The sequence below is a fragment of the Bactrocera oleae genome, chromosome 5, assembly GCF_042242935.1.
Source record: "Bactrocera oleae isolate idBacOlea1 chromosome 5, idBacOlea1, whole genome shotgun sequence".
NCBI classification, from domain to species: Eukaryota; Metazoa; Arthropoda; class Insecta; order Diptera; family Tephritidae; genus Bactrocera; species Bactrocera oleae.
The window spans coordinates 15532870-15555174 of NC_091539.1; the positions used below are offsets into that span (position 1 = coordinate 15532870).

The 22305-nt window shown below is 35.2% G+C and overlaps 1 protein-coding gene and 2 long non-coding RNA genes across 5 annotated transcripts in view; 1 reads left to right on the plus strand and 2 right to left on the minus strand.

Moving 5' to 3' along the window:
- LOC118682462 (uncharacterized) overlaps positions 1–22305 on the minus strand; it is a 152375-nt gene that overhangs the window by 30388 nt on the left and 99682 nt on the right. For both annotated transcript variants that reach the window (XR_011396470.1, XR_011396469.1), the window contains exon 4: positions 769–1082. This is a non-coding gene — a long non-coding RNA (uncharacterized lncRNA). The remainder of the gene's footprint in view (positions 1–768; positions 1083–22305) is intronic.
- On the plus strand, positions 961–6630 carry LOC106620146 (kelch-like protein 5). Of its 2 annotated transcripts, none has more exons than XM_014238550.3 (7): positions 961–1102; positions 3598–3743; positions 3815–4187; positions 4753–5060; positions 5140–5350; positions 5414–5521; positions 5579–6630. In XM_014238550.3, exons 2-7 carry the CDS (start codon positions 3604–3606, stop codon positions 5837–5839), a joined length of 1401 nt encoding a protein of 466 aa, XP_014094025.1. In that variant the 5' UTR covers positions 961–1102; positions 3598–3603; the 3' UTR covers positions 5840–6630. The 2 variants fall into 2 exon arrangements, with proteins under 2 accessions (XP_014094025.1, XP_036227209.1); XM_036371316.2 differs by having other exon boundaries at positions 963–1102; positions 3558–3743.
- LOC118682465 (uncharacterized) lies at positions 12006–13165 on the minus strand. The gene is made up of 2 exons (XR_004978311.2): positions 12888–13165; positions 12006–12812 (listed from the first exon to the last, which is right to left on the minus strand). It is a non-coding gene; the product is annotated as an uncharacterized lncRNA (long non-coding RNA).

The window sequence follows — 22305 nt, forward strand, 5'->3', positions numbered from 1 at the left end:
TTGTTAAAATAATTTTTTCCAATAAAAAGTGAAATTTTATTGGTGTATTTAAACTTTTGTCTTTGACTGTATATATATATACTTACATATATATGTATATATACATATTCCATTTCTTTCTCATGACAAGGCAACTGACAGTTATGAGCTAATTTAAGAATCAGGGAATATACGAGTACATATTTTAGCTTCACGTAATCACGTTCTCAGGCAAGTATATACCATATGTATGTTCAATAAATTTAAAGCTTTTTATTCTGATGATGAAATAAATCCGGGGAATACCCGTAATCATTTGAGCTCTCGCTCACTGCCAAACAAACAGTAAGCATGCACTCAGAAAATAACTTCACTCTTATCGCGCACACATGCTATTGGAGAATTTTTACGATTACATATTAGGGAGGTAACCTGCCTTTCGAACACGACAACTGATTTTTCATTTCAATTTAGCGGAAGTTTCTTAATTTTTCATAGAATCATTTACAAAGCATTAGATAACTTAAAAAAAGAATGAAAATAGAAATAAGATTGATAAGATAAGATTTTCCACTTTTTTGTATTTAATATTTGAAACAGTTTGCAACACTTTTGAAACATATTTTGAAATGAAAGCCATATAAGCCTTTTGTAAGCCATGTCGGGACATTACTAAATTTCATTTTCAAACAGATAGCAACTCCTAATTGGTTCTCTTAACAATTTTATTGAAGAATCTAAAACAATATTACATTCATAAAATAGGTATTAATTTATATTCATACGTACCGTACTTAATATAATATTTTACTCTTTGCGAGGGTCGCTTATGTACGCCCCTAATGGGTCTCATTGTGACTCGAAAAGTTTTGAGCAAGCACGTTTCAGCTGAACGAGAATATAAATCGAATCGCATCTCCAGTAGTATATTTTCGCGGTGTAAGCCGATTGGTTGATTTTATTTACGCCGTTGCATGTGTCTAAATATATTTCGTTGCAAATTGCAATACATATCACACAATATAATATTTAATAATTTGTTTTGCTTCATTAAACGGGCATTCGTGATTTGTAGCAGTGTATTATTTGTGATCAGCGATTTCCTAAACAAGAAGGAATACAAGTAAATATAGCACAAATCTTTACATAATTATGTATACATATATTATATACCATATGTAGATATATGCATGTGTAAGTGTATAAATGCGGAGAGTGAAATACAATACAAAGCTAATCTCTTATATAACGACCATAAGTTCTTTTAATATTTACATTTTGAGTATATAGTGACGCGCACAACATATGGGACATATCATATCAGTACAGCCCTGCAAAAATGGCGAGAACTCAAAACATGGACAAAAAAAGTACTGCATGTGATGCATAAAGCACTAAAAAAACCACAGGCTGAAATCTATCCCAAACTCTTCATTACAGTATTGTAGCCTTTGCATTACGTTTCGTGGCAAAATTACGTTTTCTTGGCGCCGCGATCTGATGGTATGGACGGATAAAGAAGGTCATTAGGATTAAAAGCTGAATAAACATAGTCCCGCCTCAGACTTCGAGATATTTATATTTAAAGTTCAAATATTGTAAAAGTAATGCTCGCTATTTCGCTATATGTATGTCTCAATGAATATATTTGTGCAGAAAGAAGTTTGACGCAAAAGAATTATGGACACCCCGGTGTTGGTTCGATCAGGGTTTTTTTTTCAAGCGCAGCCGAAGGTCGTCAGTGCTAAAAGGAGTTCGACGCGAAATAATATATTACCTATTTCTATTAGACACTAATCTCGCAAGAGCGAAAATCATTATATTAGGCAAGGGCACACTTTTTAATGCCAGACCAAATTATTGTTTACTAATATTGGTGACTTTATACCGCCACAGGAAAATAAGTCTTCATATTCGTTATATGGAGGCTTGAAGAGGTATAGTTTTTTTTAATTAGGAATTGCCTCACATTAAATGCATCATTACTACAAGAAATGCATTTAAAACTATTACATTAGTTCTTTATTAGATAGGTCTGGTTTCTAGGATGTTTCCTCTCTGTGTATAGGCGAACAGTTATTTGATACGGTGCGCTTCTTTGAAAATAGGAAAAAATAACCAAATCAAACAAGAAAGTTCGGATGTAACCGAACATTTCATACTCTTGCAACTTTCAAGGATCACAGCCGGGGAAATACCTTGAGATGTTGGCAAAACTTTATATTACAAAATGTAGCGAAAGGGTTCAACTTCATTGTTCAATGAAATCATAAATGGATTACCATCAAATTTGAGATCATATTAACTTATTTTGAAGTTCATAGACCCACTTAGTTATATTATAATACTTCACTTCCCGTCAGTGAAAATTATACTATAATTATTGAGGCCACAGAATCTGCATAGAACCTGAACTGCATAAATTTTTTGACATTGTTCAGGTATACTTGAGAACTTATTTTCAAGCAATTTTATAAATATATAAATATGTATAAACATATATATGGAGTAAAGTCAGCTGGACGTTTCAAAATCGTGAATATCAGTGGGCTATCTGGAGGCTAAGGCAATTACGCTCACTTTTAAAAAAATTTCAAACCACAGGTATTCTTTATTGAAATTCGTTGTACCAAATTACGCGTTTGTATCTATACTTGTGACTTATTTATGGCAATTTATAGGTTTTCGATTAATAATGTTTTGGGGGAGTGGTCGTATTACGCCAATCGACGAGCTCGTCCTCACTTTTTTTGCCAAGGAACACGCATACCAAGTTTCATTAACATATCTGAATTTTTACTCAAGTTATCGCTTGCACGGACAGACGAACGGCCAGTCACTTGGATTTCAACTCGTCACATCATCCTGATCATTTCGATAAATATAACCCTATATCCAACTCGATTATTTTTTGGTGATACAAACAGCAGTTAGGTGAACAAAACTATTATACTCTGTAGCAACATGTGGCAAGAGTATAATAAAAGAGAAGATTTGCCAACATATATGCAGAAAATCAATAATCTTACTTTAAGAATTTCATCTAAACTGGCCAAAATACATAGCATAGAAAAAACTATTTAACTCAAGAAAAGATAGCAAAATTCATCGTTTTCGATTCACCGCTATTCTGCTTGATATGCTTGAGCTCTACATTCTTTTGTCGTAAAATTAGCATACAATAAACATATCGATTTGAGTTTACATGAGAGAAATACTTTATTAAAATGGTATACGATTCAAACCAGTTGTATGTTCGACACTCTCCAAGGTTCGACAATACGAAGACAGCTACCAATTATTTAAATAAAGAGGTCATCAGACATTTTAAAATGGTGAATCGAGCTGAGGACTTGTACGTGTCTTCTAAAGTTTACCAGAAAAAAATGTATGGCATTGTTTTGTAATCGTATTATGTAATAATTTGCAAGTTGATTGCTCGGAACTATTACTTATGATCGGTTAAAATGTTGCACAAGAAACACTGTTCTTATTCCCATTTAATGTTAAACTATTTAGGCGCTAAATTCACCAAAAAAAAAATATTAAAAAATCTAAATTCTATTGTATAATAATAGGACAATAATAGGAATCTAGTTGTTCGTATATATCTAATAGAACCTAATGGCCAGTGCAATCCCTAAAAAGGACGTTGTGCGTCAAGACAAACGTTTCATCGATATGATGTGGGAGAATTGTCATGAATTCTTTGATAAAGAAAAACACATTGATGTTACGTTTTTGTGGCGGAGTTATCATAAGCGGTGAGTTTAATTACAATTCATCGCTCGTCTATTTATTAATACGAGTATATTGTTTTAATACGTTTGTCTAGTATTACAGCTCATCGACTTATCTTGGCTGCTGCCAGTGTTTATTTCGACGAATTATTTCAAACGGAGCAAGGTTCGGCTCCAGTTATTTGTATTGACAATATTGCACCGGTTGAATTTGAGTTGCTTATAGCTTACTGTTATACGGGCAGGCTTAACCCTAAAATGCATAACGTCAGTAGACTATTAAATGGAGCCACGATTTTGAAACTTGACGGTGCTGCTGCTCATTGCACTGCTTACTTAAAAGGATCGACGGAAGGATCGCGCTCACCAGCAATTCCAGCTTTACAATTTCCTTCAAACCATCCAAAATCAAGTAATATTACTACAAATAATTCTATATTGGCAGTGCGACAAAGGATCGTAAAAGAGGTAAACATTTTCAGAATTCAAAACTTTTTAGACGACATATACGAGCGTAAGCTCGGTTAGGCAAAAATGCTTAGGGGCGTTCCAACTATCCCCAGATTCATTCTTAGCAAGAATAAGTATATAAATTGTTATGTTGCCAAATGCTCACTGAGCACATCGATAGCTCGCTGTGAAGTAAATGTTGATCGAATATATACCCACACCCTTCTGGGGCTGGAACCTCATCACACCAACAGCCTGCTTAAGCGATAGCCATACTAAATTAACTGTCAGCGAAACAGTCTGCTTAAGCAGGTTTCGATATCCATACAGAATAATAAATTAACTGACAGTGAATTGAGCTATTTGGCTGATGACTGGGAAAATGCTAAGTTAATTAAACTCCAGTAGCAAATGTGTGTCACATCGTTATATTATCTTATCGATAAGTTTGGGCATTCTTTTACACTGTCAGAATCGGACGGATGACTAAAGTCTAATACTTTTGGTTCAGTTCTCGTATTTCTAATATTAGCTGCGGCAGTGGGATAGAGATATTTACTCAATTTGAAATTTTATTTCACAGTTTACCGAGAGTTGTATTTACCGATGCGACGAGACGGAGAAGTTATGGATACAGTGTGGTGTGTTGAAATTCCCCACACAAAGCCCAGATTTGGTGTACTTTAATAAAAGGCTAATAACTCTAGGTGGCATTAGTCCGCAAAATCTGCCGCTGAATTGTGTCCACTCTTACAATTTAGAAACACAAATGTGGAGTAAACTGCCCCTGATGAAGTTTGCGCGAGTAGGGATGTGTGTTGTCAACGTCGATGGTATCATTTACGTAATAGGTGGTTATATCAGCGGCAGTGCTACTAATACTGCAGAGAAGTTAGTACTTCCCGCCATTTTATTTTTTTTGCAATGCCTGGCTAATTTTAATTTTTACATAAAATATGTGTTGCGATAGATTTGATCCCTTCACCTTGCAATGGAGCTTACTACCTTCAATGTTTGTTTCCCGAGCCGAAGGTACGGCTGTGGCTATTGGCGATAAAATTTATGTACTTGGTGGTATAGGAATCGATCGTGAAGAATTAAAGTCAGTGGAATGCTATAACACCAAAACAGGGAAGTGGCGTAAGTGCGCAGACATGCTTCAGGCGCGTTTTAATTGCGGGGTAAAAACAGTATGCAATATGTAATTTTGATCAAAAATAATTTTACATGTGTTCTTATGGCAGGCATCCTTTTTTAAAGGTCTATTATATGCAATAAGTTCAGGAAAAATGCAGTCCCCCTACCGAAGCGACGTAGAGCGTTACGATCCGAAAACTAATACGTGGTCACAGGTTATTTTAAAAATTTAAAGCAAAAGAATTCACCGCATATATGTATGTATCTTTTAGGCAGCATCAGTGAATATAGCACGGAGTGGTATCTGTGGCATAACACTCAGTGACCGTTTGATGGCCGTTGGAGGATCATCATCAACTGAGTGGAAAGGCATTGTCGAAGTTTACAAACCGACACAAAATACTTGGATGAAAGTGCGGCCTTTGCCCAGCAGTGGTAATTACAAGTGTTTCATAGTCCCGACAAAAGATCTTATTGAAATTGGGAGTAAAACTAAATCACCACGGATCATAAAGCCTTTTGTGCAAGAGTAAAACCTTTTTTAAGCATATATACAAGGTGCGTTCCAAAGTAAACAGTAAAAAAGTAACAAAGTAAAATCTAGTGGCGCCATCTATATGTCGACTATTGCGTTAGAATCTGCTATCCTTTATCGACTTCCAGTAAAAATTTCATGACATTTCATATATTGGAAGTGAAGTTATTGAGTTTTAAGTGTCAGTATGTTTTTGTCATCAGTACGAAAATGAGCTTCGAACAAAGAGCCAACATTAAATTTTGTTTTAAAATTGGTAAAACTTTTACCGAAACGTTTCAATTGATGAAACAAGTTTATGGCGATAATTGCCTATCCCGTAGCAGAGTGCACGAGTGGTTTCAACGTTTTCAAAATGGTCGTGAGGACATAAATGAGAAATGAGCCGAAACCCAAAAAATCGCGCCTGGAGAAGTCAAGAGTGAAGACAATGCTGATTTGTTTTTATGATTCCAAGGGTATTGTCCACAAAGAATTTGTTCCACCCGTTAATGCGGTATTCTACCTTGTTGTTTTGAAGCGTTTCGTGCGCCGTATTCAATCGTGTAAAAAGCTGTATTAAAGCAGAAGGAGACTATTTTGAATAAAATTAATTGATTTTGCCGATAAAACCATTTGTTCTGTCTTTTTTTTTAAAAGTCCTGTTTACTTTGGAACCCACCTTGTATATACATATGTATATACTTATTCAGCTGCAGAAACTTGTTTGAAGAATGTCTGCCGACAAATCTGTCAATCATTAATATTTATTGCGTTGAGAAGAATAAATTGTAAACAATAAAAAGTAAATTTGAGTCCAACTTCTTTATAACGAATTTCTGTACAATAAAAAATTTTTATAACGAATTAATTGGCAAAACACTGCAATTTCATTAAGTTCTCAATATGTTTTGCTCCCGACTACTGCACCTTTGTAATGTGCTAAAAAGATTTATTCTAAACAATTTTAGTTGATTTAACTTAAATGCTTAAGGAGATATGAACAATAAGCCTATTTGGGGCCTGGGCCAAACACACCTTTCCAAAATGTCTCAAACCGCAGATGCCCCTCCCTAATGCGATTCGTTGTAACAAATAACAGACTCGCATCTTATTGTGGAGCTAAGTTATGGCACTTCATAGGTTTTCGATAATGTTATTAAAGCGGGCTAAGGGAAATTTTCTTCATATCATAAAAGATTATTTACGAGAAGGACAAGAGCGTAGCCTAGAAAACAAAAAGAAAAAGAAAGAATGTCACAAAAATCAAGATTTATTTCTCAACATTATCTCCTTTTAGTACGGCAATTATACTATAACTTTAGCCAGCTACCAACCGTCAATAACTAAAGAGACGATAGCGGGGGTGGTTGACAGCGCATTACCACAAATCATTTATTAAATTGTTATATCAAAAGTTAATATATGTGTTGACCCAAATCGGAGCAACCACAAACTACTCCTATTTATTGGGGGTATGACATGCGAATGCCCAAGGTACATGTACATAGGCTTGTTTTATTTGACCAGCACGTTAAGCTCATTGTATAAACTAACAAGTAATCAATCCTAAAGTTTTCACTAACACATACTCAAAAAAATAACATTCGGTACAAATTTCAGCCCAATAGTTCTGCTACTAATAACACATTTTGTATGGGTTGCCTACTAATATTCTACTACTAAAATGTCCAAATGCCTCAAATCTGTTGCCGCGTTATGTTTTAAAATTTATAAGTCTAAGAATGTTTTTTATTACATATTCAAATATTTTGCTATTATTAAAATTCCTAAAGACTAAATTTACATAGTTTTGTATAAAATATTATTTATTGTATCATGATATTATTAAATGCTACATCGCAACGTCAGAGGTGGTGAAGAAAAGCAAGAAATGTGCAATAAACTTTTGTTTCGAAAATGCTTATGTGATAATAATCATTGTTATAATTAGATAGATACAACAATTATGTCTAAATTCTTATTTTAATTATTATTCGACGCCACTTTCGTATACTTAAATTTGTCAATAAATAAATGAATATTCTTAAAAGTTTTCATTTACTTTTTCCATTACAAATACCTCTTTTCAAAAAAGTTATTATACTATATTCCTTTTTTTACATCTCGTGTCCAAAAAAGGCAGGTTTCGATCAGGTCATCACAGCCGTGTAAAATTTTTGGAAAACATCTGATTCTTTTGTTACTTACATGTTCATACAATGGTTAAGTACATTACTTTATCTATATTATTTTTACATGCAGCAAGACATCAAAAATATGGGTCGTGCGTAGACTTTTGTCGCCCATTGTATATGCGTCAATCACACCCACCCCAGATAAATCAATATATCTACCTACTTCCAAAAATGCGACAATCAGTTTATACTTTTTCTCAGACGCCATATACTGTTTATGTATATAACTTACGTGTCATATATCAGCCAATTACTGAGAAGACTTAAAAAATGTTGTCAGATTGTTTCGTCTAGTGTGGTGTGAGTTTAATATTAATGCCTTACCTCCCGCTTAACCTCTTCCCATTCCTTAATTTTTTATTTACATACTTACATGAAAGACAATTCATATAATCGTTCTGTAGTTATTGGTCTTGAAGTAAGACCACCTCTTCCATTTATGTATACAATGGAAAAAGTGGATTTTGTGTTTTGAAAAACACATTTTGGGAAAAGCACTACCGTTGAGGCAAAGTAGTGGCCTGATAACATTTAATTTGAATCAGCATATTCATCAGCTTAGTACGGGTTTGCTAAATTTAGACGTTACTAAACCAGCACAAATGAAGCAACAAGAGTAACGCCAGAAGAATCGTGAAATCTTATTATAAATATAACCGTAAAATGGAATTGAGTGAGTTACATGAAGAAATTTTGCGTACGATGAGTGCCGAGTTGCTTTCACAAATCAAAGGAATTCCACCATAAACTGAGAGACTACTTCCTATTTCGCACACTCAAGAAGTGCTTTGCTGACAAAATGTCTTTACTCAAATTAGGAGGCCAAGATCGACCTGGTATCGAAAATTTTAAAAAACGTTACAGCCAATTAATTATTTTATGTAGTATAATATCTATACCGAGACTTAACACTGTTATGCTACTTTTGTTTTAATTTTAAAATAATAATATTTAATTTTATACCCTGGACAGGAGATTTTAAGTTTCCACGAAGTTTGTAAGAGCCTGAAGGAAATGTCGGAGACCCTGTAAAATATACAATATATATGTATATAAATAATCAGCATGACAAGCTGAGTCGATTTACCTATGTCCACATGTCAGTCTGTCCGTCTTTCTGTATATACGCGAACTAATCCTTCAGAATTGTAATTATCGATCTAAAATTTTGTACTCTGCCCTTTGAAAACTGAGTGAATGAAATCACAAAAAAAATTTAATAAATTTCATGCTGAAATATGTATAATAAAATTGTGCACACAAATATCTAATTTCTACAAAAACTGCCTTTATCTAAATTGGTGTTATTTAAGCTAGTGAAATATTTGTGCTTAGCTTTTTCGTTTAATAAAAGGTTTTCCTCACTTCAAAGAACACTTTTTCATATCTTTTTGTACTGCTCAAAGACATTGGAATTGGGTTTGTTTGACTAGTATACATACATATGTACAAGTATGTATACACTTCTGCCTGTGATGACAACAAACACATGTTTTCGCTTTGATTAACATGGCAAGCATGACCGAACGGTTAGTCCAGGCAGATGAACGATCGGCCAACTGCACTGCTCACAACTTTTTCACAGACAATATGCAATGCATATACAGTAGAACCGTAAGTGTGCATATACATAAATCTATAGGTGTCAAAATACGTACATATGTCATACTCATAGTATGTACATAAAGGACAAATTTCGTGTTGCACACCTTTGGCCTTAAGCGTCCCTTGTATGCATTTGTTGCCATTGTTTTATTTGCGTAAATACCCTCGTGTTTAGAGTTGTGTATGCACTCGTAAATTTATTCGCTTGCTTCCAAACATTGGTTCCGGCATTGCCTCATTTTTCACCGCTTTACGTGTTAGACCCAAAGATAATCCTCACTTTTGACATCTTAACTCTGCCTTAGTTCACATTTCATTTTCATTATTTTACATTCTCTTTAGAAACCATATTTAGAAAATTAGTCGGCTTTATTTGCCGCTTTTATCTTACAGTCAAACGAGTAAGCGCCTGCTCATTCAAGCTATTCAAATGCAAATTCGTTTAGTTCAGAGGTTAAAAGAGTTCAGCAACAATGGTTGGGCAAATTGATAATAAACTTGACAAAAGTGTGTGTAAAAGTAACACTTCAATTAAAAGTCGGCGTGACATATTTGATAACTACAAGTGAACTAAGACTACGTCGAACTACATACACCACCATCGCATCCAAATATTAATTTATGTTATGTGGACACTGCTGCAGACAGGTGAAGTCAAATATTTACCTTCTTGCAATATGTTCTGAAATCTCTCTTATTTCTCCGGAGGCATAGTGTAGATGTCTGTAGCCTTAGGGTGACATGTGGTATATAAGGCGTCTATTTACATAAACATTTTACAAATTTCCCCCTAGAGTCGTTGGAGTTGTTAGTTGCACCATCTTGCGAAGACCACGACAATATATTATGTAATGATGTAAGAAAAGTTTGGAAAAGCACTCTAAGAACATTGATTCTTCGTGAACATTATTTTATTTAGTATCCAATCAACTGATTTGATGAGCACCCTTAAAAGTAATTTAAGTAAAATAAATGTTCTACTTTTTGAAAGTATACTGACTAATCCCTTAAAAAACAATGTTATGAACTTATTGATTACTGAGAGCAATGTGTAAGTGAGGGAGGAGTGGGATGACTCGAGGTTTGAGGGATGACTTTTTGAGAATGTAATAGCAAACAATGGTTTCTGAATTACCATGACTCCAAATGCGACAATTTTGTTTATTAACGTACTCATTCAACCAAAAGTGAGATTCATCGCTGAACAATATTTTTTTGAGAAAATCGGGAACGGTGGACTTCTGGGTTTGGACCCATTCACCGAACGTGCAACGAGCTTGATGGATCCTTACCAAAAATCTTCCATTAAGGGAACGAGCACAGCTACAATTGCCCGCGATGACAAATGGATTCATTCGGGTCTTCTTCGATACTCTGACTCACAGCAGCAATAGTGTCTTCGGTAAACGTGGTAAGAAACCGATCTATGGCTGCCGGAATTACCGAGACAATATTTTGTTGATAAATTAGCACGATTTTTTAACGTTGTTCTGGAGTAAGTTTGTTCATTATGAAAAGGTAAAATAAACTGAGTATAAATCAAGTCACGGCTGTCACAAAAACCAACCCCGGAAAAAGTATTGCCTTATTAAAAACCACTGGTCCAAAACACCGGTTATTTTGAATTAGCATCAAGTGAATTGTCACCCAACCGAGCCTTTAAGATCGATAAACATTAAGTAGTTTCTAGCTCTTCGGTTAAAATTTTTGGCCACCGATAATATAGACATCATGTATATGGATTTTGGATGGACACATTTAATAATTTCCGTCAATTATTTTATTAGATCAAAAGAATTTCTCTCAATAAACGGAAATTGACACTTGAGTTGACTTTTTCGACGACTGTTTTTTTTTATACCCTGAACAGGATATATTAAGTTTGCCATTTATCGTTTATCGATATGGGTTTTTGCACATGTCTTTTTTTCCATTGAAGCTACTCATTTGTCGTAACCGCCGATATCGGACCACTATTACATACAGCTGCCATACACCTAACCGATTGGAATCAAGGGTTTGTATGGACTGTAGATTCACGAAATTTGGCATGGGGTATTTTCCAAGACAACAGTGGAGTCTCGGAAAAAAATGTTCAGATTGAATCACTGTGGCATATAACTGTCATATAAACTGACCGATCAAAGTTAAGTTAAGTTAAGAATACATTGTTTTTGTAAAGGGTATTATAGCTTCGGTGCAACCGGAGTTAACCTTTTTTTTAATTATGGCACAGTCCGTTGTTTTCACCAGTCTTTTTAGATTTATATAATATTTTGTTGCAACATAACATACATAGGTATAACATATTCATACTTGTATGTTGCTGTAAATGGGAAACCGGTCCAACTGTCTGCAAAGCTAGAGCAAATCCACAATAAGTTTGAATTTCAAGCGAGCTGTGGTAGCTTTGGTGATTTGAAGCTCACATTTATATTTTAAGTTGGACATTTACACAGTTACATTTTTATTGCCAATCTTCTTTATTATTTTAGGGTTTAAATGGTGCAGTCCTCGCTCTCGTTATGGTCAAACTTCCATGACGTTTGATTGCTATGCTGATCGGGGATTGTTGCTATTGAATAGAGCCAACCATGTGTGGACTCTGTATTTATTGCTAATTCTTTATGTAATTTGCCGCTTGGCTCCTATATCTCCGTGCTTTGAAGTTTTTGGTGCGTTGGGCGCTCTTGTGTGATATGTTCCTGTCAGCTTAGATAACGAACGCCAATGCAGTTGCTTCTTACAAAGATAGACGGCACGCATGGTAACTGACAGTCGTGATAGACATACATACGAACTATTAATTTCTCCAACAGATTGTACACACAAGCCGTCTCAGCAACCTGTTCAGCCGCGCAGCTTCATTTTTGTTATTACAATTCTAAATTGTGTTTTGCGAGAAATTGATTTCCTTTTTTACAGCGTCTCATGTTATCTGCACATTGTAAATGTTTCAGGCTTATTTAACACGTGGCATGTTCCTCAGTGTTAGCAGCTGTAAAAAGAATTCCAAGTCGTAGAAACAACGGCGCACGAACCAACGACTTCGATTGCGAAAGGTAAAATAGAAATATACCAGGCTTGGAAAGAATCGGTTATGGTTAAATAAAACATGATTCCTGTAATCGGCTGCATCTGATTGTTCTGTTCTAACTCTTGAGCCCGGCTTTTCTTACATATCCTTCCCTATGAAAACATTTCTTAAGTGTGTAGTTAACTTTCGATAAAATAGTATAAGTATGTTGTTTCAATTATATTTACTTTAAGAACGTATCCGGATCCCAGTTTGCTTCGGTTTCCGAGTGTTAAAACGATTGAACCATTAATTTTGTTTGCGAAAGAAGTATTTGCGGAATGCATTTATAGAGATAGAGACAGAATAACTTTTCTTGCGTGTAGAACCAGCGATGTATTTTCTTCAACTGGCTTCATTTCCGCTGAAGGCGAATTTTCGAGAAAATAATTTGGCGACATAATACAGAGATGTTGCTGACTATTTGGGACTTCCGTCAAAAAATATGTAATAAATATACTTTTATTTTATTCTATAAATAAAATTTGATCATATTCATTTAACATTTGGAAACGCAAAACAAACCGGCTTTGTAATTGTTCATCAAATGGATATATTAGCACTTACTTCCTTCCTATAGGCTATAATTTTGTCGAGCTAAAGTTTGATATTTATTGACCCAACTGAATTGTTCGCCTTGAAGTGAGTAAAACTCTCGGAGTTTAATGTGAAATTGTTGGTTTTTTTTATGATTTTTCAGTCACAGTTTTTCAGACACATCAGTCAAGTTTTTAATTCGTTTTAGTAGTGTTCAATGCTCAACATCAAAACAGTGAATAAACTCCAATCTATGAAGATGGAATTTCTATATTTTCTTTGTGGCTAGTTATCGAAATCCTGAGCTACGGAAGCAGATGATTGTTGTAATATGTTGGAATTATCTTATCATCCGAAGCCCTTATGTCAGCTATTGTACCAAATCCATATTCAAACTTAAAAACTGTTTAATAAGAAGGTTAGGTAAAGTACTCTCTGTGCCTCTTTATTACGTCTTCACTATTTTTAAATTTAAAATCTAATGTATGCATTGATTGCCTGAACTAAGTAGTCCGCCAATTACATGAGCGTGACACAAAACTGCCAAATTTCTGACTGTTCGCTTTTTCGAGAGAGCACGCTTGGTAGTTTTAGAAATCCGTATATATGTACACATGTAATTAAAGTTAGCGCTGCAGCTGCATTAGCCATATATTGGGCCACCAGGTAAGGCAATCACTGTTATTTATGGCTATCGCGCTCGCTCGCCAAGTTGGCAAAGTACTGAAGTTGATTAGCGCGTCTAATTACTAAATATAGTGAACACATTTCGCCAAAGATTTAAAATGTTCGCTGCCGTACTGCCAGCTGCACACCGATCTCCGCGCGCCAGTTGGCAATTGTCGGCTGCCAGCTGATCCATGATTTACGATGACTTGGCCAAGTGGAGTTTTCAATATTTTTTACTAATTAGAAATTTTGCGATCGCAGACGTAGCCAAATAACAATAGGAATCAAGTGAGTCAGCGGATGCATTAAATGAATAAAAAACACACTCGACGCTTAAGAAATTCAACGAGCTACTAATACAAACTTGTATAAGATAACAGGTTATTTAATTGATTGGGAAAAAAGAAAAAGTATAGTATTACACACGGAGTTGGAATCTATCGAAGAGTCACAAAATATTATGAAATTTATTTTGAAAGGGATATTCAACGCTCAAAGAATGTTTTTAGATAGTGTAGTTAGATAGCCAAAACCTTCTAGTTAGAATATAATTATATGTTCTCAGACTATGCAATTGAAAGCCCTCAGTTCCGAATCGGGCTGTTTGTATCATGTACGTGAGCAGTCCGATAAGTACTTAGTCTATAAAAGAAAATTGAATATTTGGATAAATGGAGGTTTTTTTCCCAACATATCCTTTGATATGTTGATATATCCTTTGACCTCGATACAGTTGACCCACGGGTGCTCCAACTTATTTAACACGCCTGTTTACTGGAAAGTAGACCATAGTACATAGTTTTTCTGCAATTATATAATATATCGAATCGACCTAATAATTGGCATAGTAGAGAGAGGGAGAGACGTTCTCCCAGTAGTGCATTTCACACTTTGTAAGCCCCAGTAACGGTGGGCATCATTTTTTCGGCCTATATTCTTTAATTTGAACTGTCTTTTCTGTGGGCAGGCTCGCCGAATGAAGTCCTAATGGACCAGAACTGTTTCTTGCCCTCTGGTGTATACCATTGGATCCTTCGACGGTCACATAATGGTGCCGAAACTCCTTGGGGTGCGTTTAATCAGCGTGGAGCTCTGTTATGAAGTGGTCTCATGGTTGCACTTGTTGTCCATCGCAGGACCCAGTTGGCGATTCTCCAATACTAGACAGTGGATTTTGTCCCATTTTACTCCGTTGTAGCCGTTATCGATGCACACTGACGTGCGATCACGTTAAAACTCGTTAAACGAAACCGATATTGCTCTATTCCCAAGTCTAAAATCCACAAAATTCCGCAGGCGGTCATAATCCACAGTCTAAGCTGAATATTTTAGATTTTGAATTAAGTTGGGTTTCTCTCGGGTTTCACGCATGCTTTAAGTTTTCTTGTCGATTGGTCATGCTGTAGAAATTTTCTTTCTTATATCATAAAGTAGATAGAACCATATATGAAAGTATAATATACAAAAATATCTCCAAAGATAGTCATAGAGAGCACCTCAATTTCACTGGTTACCGCGTTTATTTCTGTGGTGGAAACAAAATATATACATACGTACTTCTATGCCATATTGCTTCAAACGAAGTCACCTCCATTTGGAATTACCGAGTAACACCGGAACGTTCAAGCCGAAAATTCATAATTACCTATTCGCCTCTTCGAGTAGCGCAACAATAACAATGCCAATAAAAATTCAGTAGACGTTCATCACCTAGACATAATGCAAAAATATTTGCAAAACCGCATTTAAAAACATTGACACACACGTTAAGTTGCAACGAACAAGTTTGCATTGAAGGCGAAACAGCAACTGAAAAGCGAAAATTACAATATAATATCAACAACAACCATACGCCATAGTCACAACATACGCCTAATGGATCGGCTGGCTGGTTGGCTGGCTGAAAAGAGCGGTTCCGCTAATGCCTTGCCTCATTTTATAGTGCAATCGCTTTTTACGATTCCACTCCATCGGCAGTACTGCCGGCGCAACGGTGTTGGCATAAACTGGCGCGTCAGCAGCCAAGCAACGGCAATATTTATGGTAATGGTGTTATTGCTGTCGCCACCTCAGTTGTGGCAACAACCGAAATAAATAAAAATAATGAACGATCCTTCATTGTGCATCGGCATTGACTTTTGATACTCGTCGTTCAGCGTGTGCAACTACGCGACCTGCGCGCCGATACATGCTACATATACGAGGTCTGTTCAAAAAATAAGGTGAATTTTCAAATTTCGTTAGCTACGTACATTCGATTATCTATTTTTTTATTTTATTATGTTGGTACACTCATCTCGAACATATGTGCACAGTTTCTGCTATATAGCATATTTATTTATTTTTTGTAAGAGGCATCAAAGTTAGATGTGTTTTGGGTGTTCAGCGATTTCCTGCTGTCGAAAAAAAGGGATCAAAGAATTTGCATTAAATTTCAAAAAAATATTTACAAGTGGTACAAGCTTTAGAAAGAAGGTCGAGAAAAAAAAATTGCTATGGAGAATCGTTGAATCACTATTACAGAAGGTGTCAGCATATCGGTTGGCTCATGCCATATAACTTTTTCGGAAATTTTCAGCATGAAGCCTAAGGAAGCGAAATTCGTTCAAAAATTGCTGACTTTTGACCAAAAAAATCGTTGCATAAGCATCGCTCAGGAATTGTCAAATGACGTCAACGGCGATCTATATTTGCTTAAAAGAGTCATAACTGGGAACGAATCATGGGTATATGGTTATGACTTCGAAACCAAAGTCCAATCGTCCTAATAGAAGAGCCCAAGAGAGCCAAGACCAAAAAAATATCGCTGAGAGAGCTCAAGGGCATACCAAGAAGTGCATATCAGAACTCCTTCGAGGATTAAAAAAAACGTTAGCACAAGTGTATTACGTCTGAGGGGGACTACTTTGAAGAGGATAAAATAGAAATTGATGAATAAATAAATAGTTTTCGAAAAAAATTTAATTCATATTTTTTGAACGTACCTCGTATGTATATATTATATCTGTGTGTGTATGTACATATGTGCAAGGTGTTGGCACAAGCGCAGCTCAAACGGGTATTGAAAGTAGCGCTGCGTCATGTAGATGTTTGCCTAATTTATAACCTTAACTAGAGATTTTTTCAATTCAACTGGCCAGCGCTACATCTCTAGAAGAAGGCATTGCGTGTTACAATAGCAATCAGATCGAACTACGATGCTAATCATGTGGCGCGTTTTGTGCATATATATGTGGACAAATGGAGTAATTATTTACTTTATATAATGATACAATTGTGTCTCCTTCGTTTTCCTTCTTTTCTTTCTTAGCTGATTTGATCAAGAGAAATGTAAAGGAATTTTAGACTTGACTGCATGGATATATTTTATTGGGTCTTAGACTCAAAGTTACAATAACACTGGTAAACCTTCTTTTGTCACACGAACTTTGTGATGATTTTGTTTATGTTGGTATACCCTCATTAACAATATATAATAATTTTGCTTCAATCATACTTCATTTCAGACCTCATATACGTGTCTTTTTATATCCTTAATAGTTTGAAGTTTGTAACATCCAGAAGGAAACGTCGGAGACCCTAAAATATATATACATGCATAAATGATCTGCATGATGAACTGAGCTGATTTATCCATATCCGTCTGTCTGTATATAGACGAACTGGTCCCTCAGTTTTTAAGCTATCGAACTAAGATGCTACTTATTTCTCGGAAAATCTGATATCGAAACACTGTAGCGGAATCAAGTGCTTGAATGGGAAACTTTTTTATTTGACGTAATATATTCACGAAATTTGAGATGATTTTTTTTTATGTCAACAATGTAATATCCGAAGAAATTGTTCAGATCAGATTACTATAGCACATAGCTGTCATACAAACTGAACGATCGGAATCAAATGCTAGATCGATTGACTATAGCATATAGCTGCCATTTTAACTTAACGATCGGAATAAAGTGCTTCCATGGAAAACTTTTTTATTTAACGAGGTATCTTCAAGAAATTAGATCGGAATAAAGTTCTTATAAGGAACCTTTGTATTTGGGAAGGGTATTATAGCTTCGGTGCAACCGAAGTTAACGTTTTTTCTTCTTTTAAATAACTTCATTTATACGACGATATAACTATTGCATTTGACTACTTGTATCATATATAAGTTTTTTACAACGTAACCATGCCACGATTTTGTTCTAATGACCCCGACAGTTTTTGTTATATGTCTGGAGAATTAACTTTTATATCTCAGCGTCGTAATTTCACGTCCTTAATTGAACAGTGCTATTTAAACTATTTTGGATTTCCTGTGAGGAATCAAGATAAATCCTGGGTTCCACTTAAATGTTGTGTAACGTCTGTGAGACTGCTATTAAGTTGGGCTAAAAACAAATCCAGCCATAAGCCATTTGCTATACCAATGATTTGGACCGAACCAAAGGATCATGTGAGTGACTGTTTTTTTTGTTTGATTGAAACAAAAGGCATTACGAACGTGTGACGCGCCTAAAGAATTTTCGACTTCAATTCTTCGAGTAGTTAGATTTTGTAAGCCCGCAAATAAAGATCCGATGGCGGATGGACTAATGCGTGTTTTTTTCAATACCCTCCTCCACAACAGCAGTAGTGTTTTTGATGCGCACTGTACGGCGTTTTTGAAGATGCACTTTATCAACAAGATCATGTGAGTGACTGTTTTTTTTGTTTGATTGAAACAAAAGGCATTACGAACGTGTGACGCGCCTAAAGAATTTTCGACTTCAATTCTTGGAGTAGTTAGATTTTGTAAGCCCGCAAATAAAGATCCGATGGCGGATGGACTAATGCGTGTTTTTTTCAATACCCTCCTCCACAACAGCAGTAGTGTTTTTGATGCGCACTGTACGGCGTTTTTGAAGATGCACTTTATCAACAAGAGTAGATGTGGCGCGAAATCGATCCATGGTTGCTCGAATCACCGACTCTGCAGGGCGACTATGTCGACCAAATATTGGACGCAGTGCGCAATGTGTCGCGTGAACCAAACCATTATTTAGGTAATAAATTGGCACGATTTGCAAATGTTGTACTGAAAACCACATGTCTAAAAACAACGCCCGTTAGTTGCCATTTTTGATCAAAGACTTCACCTGATCTATATTTATATATTATATATATTTATATATTATATATATTTATATATTTATTTATTTAATGTAATTACGCTATTAACGGTAATGATTTAGATTTGGCATACATTTTTCATACACTTTTCCATTGTTTTATCTTTCAGAAGAATGGATTTCTCTTCTTTTCTTGGTAATTATTTGTTACAGACAACAGAAAGAAAAGTGCAAGAAAAACGTTCTTATTGGGTCCTTCGCTTGAGATACCTAGGTTTATTCGGAGATTTCGGCTGGTTGGTTCCAACTCAAAACCTGAACTATGAATTCGTATGTATGAACATATTTTAGTTGTTCATAAATACATTTCTAACTTCCCTAAATAGAGAGTTTTCGTCTATTATAGCCGTGATAATAAGAGAAATAGTTACAGCTACCTTTTCGACTGTATAACCGAAATTTCTTACAAATTACCAAATACTAAATAGTAACTGCAACAAGAGCATTCGATAATCAGCAGATCAACGGTCTTAGGCCAAACAGTGTTATCGAATAATCCAAATGACGCTATGGGATATTACTACACAGCCACACACTACACTGCCACAATGTGGCGCGGCAAGAAATAAAATTTGGCTTCAACTTTGATTTCTGGTCGCCAGTAATTTTTTACCGCCATTCTCTTATGACCCTTTTTCGTATTTTTTCTTTACAAAACAGCAGAGCCAACAAAGCAGCAACAATGAGTTGTTGCATAATTTCACTTTTACTTGGTTGTTGCGGCGGTAGCGGTAATTGGATCGTGCCGACGCATCGCCGCGGCTGTAAACGCCGCAATAGCCATCAAAGCTGAGGTTTTGCTGTGCAAAAGTATGTTCAATTGGTAAAGAAACAACACAAGTGGGTTGCGAACCTTAACGGCACACACGACGGGTGACTGCTACATTTGCACTTCAGAAATATGACAAAAATTCAAAATTTGTGCTTGAGACCGTTTTAAAAAACCATCGACCTCAATAGCTTTTAAATTCTAATTAAAATAGCTTTCAGATAAGTTTGTATGTACATATTTAGTTTACACTTTTATATTCGATACGCTGTGATTTGAATGTATGACAACATAATGTTTGCAGATATCCCACAGGGTTGAGATGAATGGACGCCTTTTAACTATAAGTTTGTCATAAGCGGCGGATTTATCAGCAGGCTGAGTAGGCAGTGGCCTAGGGCGGAAAATTTTGCTCTACATTTTTTTATTTTGAATTTTTGAATCAAAAAAATGTATTATTACTACTGACAATATACTAAATACTTTAACGTCTCTACATTAATAATTGCTGAACGCTTTGTAAAATATCCTTTAATATTATGAACTTTTAGAATATCTGTTGTGATATGATAATGCCGCGAACATGTCTGATATGAACAATCTTACAAGCAGAAATTTACAAGCCAGTACCTATCGCCTTTTACGTGCCTTGTTGCATTCTTTGAATTAAGTAGCAGCTACAGCTGCTGAATCGTCAAAAGAAGCTTGTCGTTTTTTCATGTTACAGAAAATCTACGATTTTTTTGTGAGCTCGAGAAAACGCTGAATGAAATCGGAAAAGGCAAAAGCATTGAAAGAGTAAATTTGACACGTTGATCAGTTAGAGGATGCATGTAAAAGTTTAGAAGAATCTTGGCATGAGTTTCTTTAAACTTTAGATGATTGTACCGAAAAGCCTGCAACACGACAAGAAGCGGCAGGAATATTATTGAATTTGCAAAAGCTGGAGACGGCAGTAATTGTTATTGTTGTAAATGGTCAAATTCCGACATCCAATATAGATTTTATCATCGTTGCTGATCTTTACGAATCACTCCGTAAGTTTTTCATAGCTCAACTTCAGAATTTCAAGTATTTCGAAAAAAAAGGCGATGGAATTAAGCGTATTAAAACATATACAAGAGAGATGGAAAAACGACAACCAAAAAGAAAAAAATATTTGATGAAACTCCCGATTAAGACATTGGAATGGCTGCGAGTGATTACTTCAGGGTTAACACGTTTCTCGTTCTCATAGATACATTCATATCCGAATTAGCAAAACGGCAAGTGGCCTATAACGAATTTAACGAGAAAATTTCACTTCTTACTAAAATGAATGAGTTGTGACCATCGAGTATGACGGAAAAAGCCAGTTTCTTGAAAAAAATGTATTCTAATGATTTAGAAACAAACTTAATTCGAGAATGCCTACACTTTTAAACCTATCATTCCTCTGGATCATTAAAAAGAAAAGTTCAACGCTTTAGCTCTTTTATGCATAGTCAGAACTAACGAACAAGATTTCATACGACAAAAAGTTCCGCAAAAAGTTAGTGTAATGCTTTTATAATTTTACCTAAAATTTAATACTAATAGATAATTAAGAAATAATTTTTATTATATTGTTATTAAATTGTGAGTGTAATAAAAAATGTTTGTTCATATCATGTATCATACATGATTGAGATTTTCTTTGCTTTAAATAATGTTTCATCACAATTCTTTGCCGTAAAAATAATCAAGGATCTGACACGATACCTTAATTCTTATACCATAAAATATGAATTTTATAGAAAGAAAATATATTTTATGTAATTGTGAACTAAGGTATCGAATTTCTGAGTTAAGTAGAGGTGGTAATAATTGAAAAGCCTACAGGCGACAAATCTGTAAATCCGCCAATGTTTGTCATTCCAATTGAGTAGATGAGCCTGTTGTGATTACAAAATTATATCGAAGGTCTTTAACAGGGTGGATTTTTTTTATTTTCACATACCTAACAATTTAACTGATGTATTTATATATGGATGTCTTAATGGGGCAGAAAAGTTTGTAGCATAACACTTAATTATTTACTTATAATATTTTAAAAAATGAAATGACGTATACTGTATTTTGGTAAAATCTCTTTCAAAATACCAGGCAATCAATGAAAATGATAAAAAAATTACTTCGAAATGCTTTCTCATCTCACTCATTCTTCGGGTCGGCCTCTTAGCAACTTTTCCCTGTTCTCAGATATCAAAAAAATAGTCTTTAGAAAGAAATTCAACGACGTTGGATTAGGAATGCCGAGTTTAAAATCTACTTTAAAGTAAATACGCCTTTTACGCTTTCGATGACCACTGCAATGACAACTAGTTCTTGCTCTCAGTTACTCTCAGTGGCTTTCACTGGTTCTCGGGGGCATTTCTTGGGTTTCTCATTGGCTCTCCATGTTTCTCATTGGTTCTCTAAATCTCATGGGCTCTCATGGCTCTCAGTAATTCT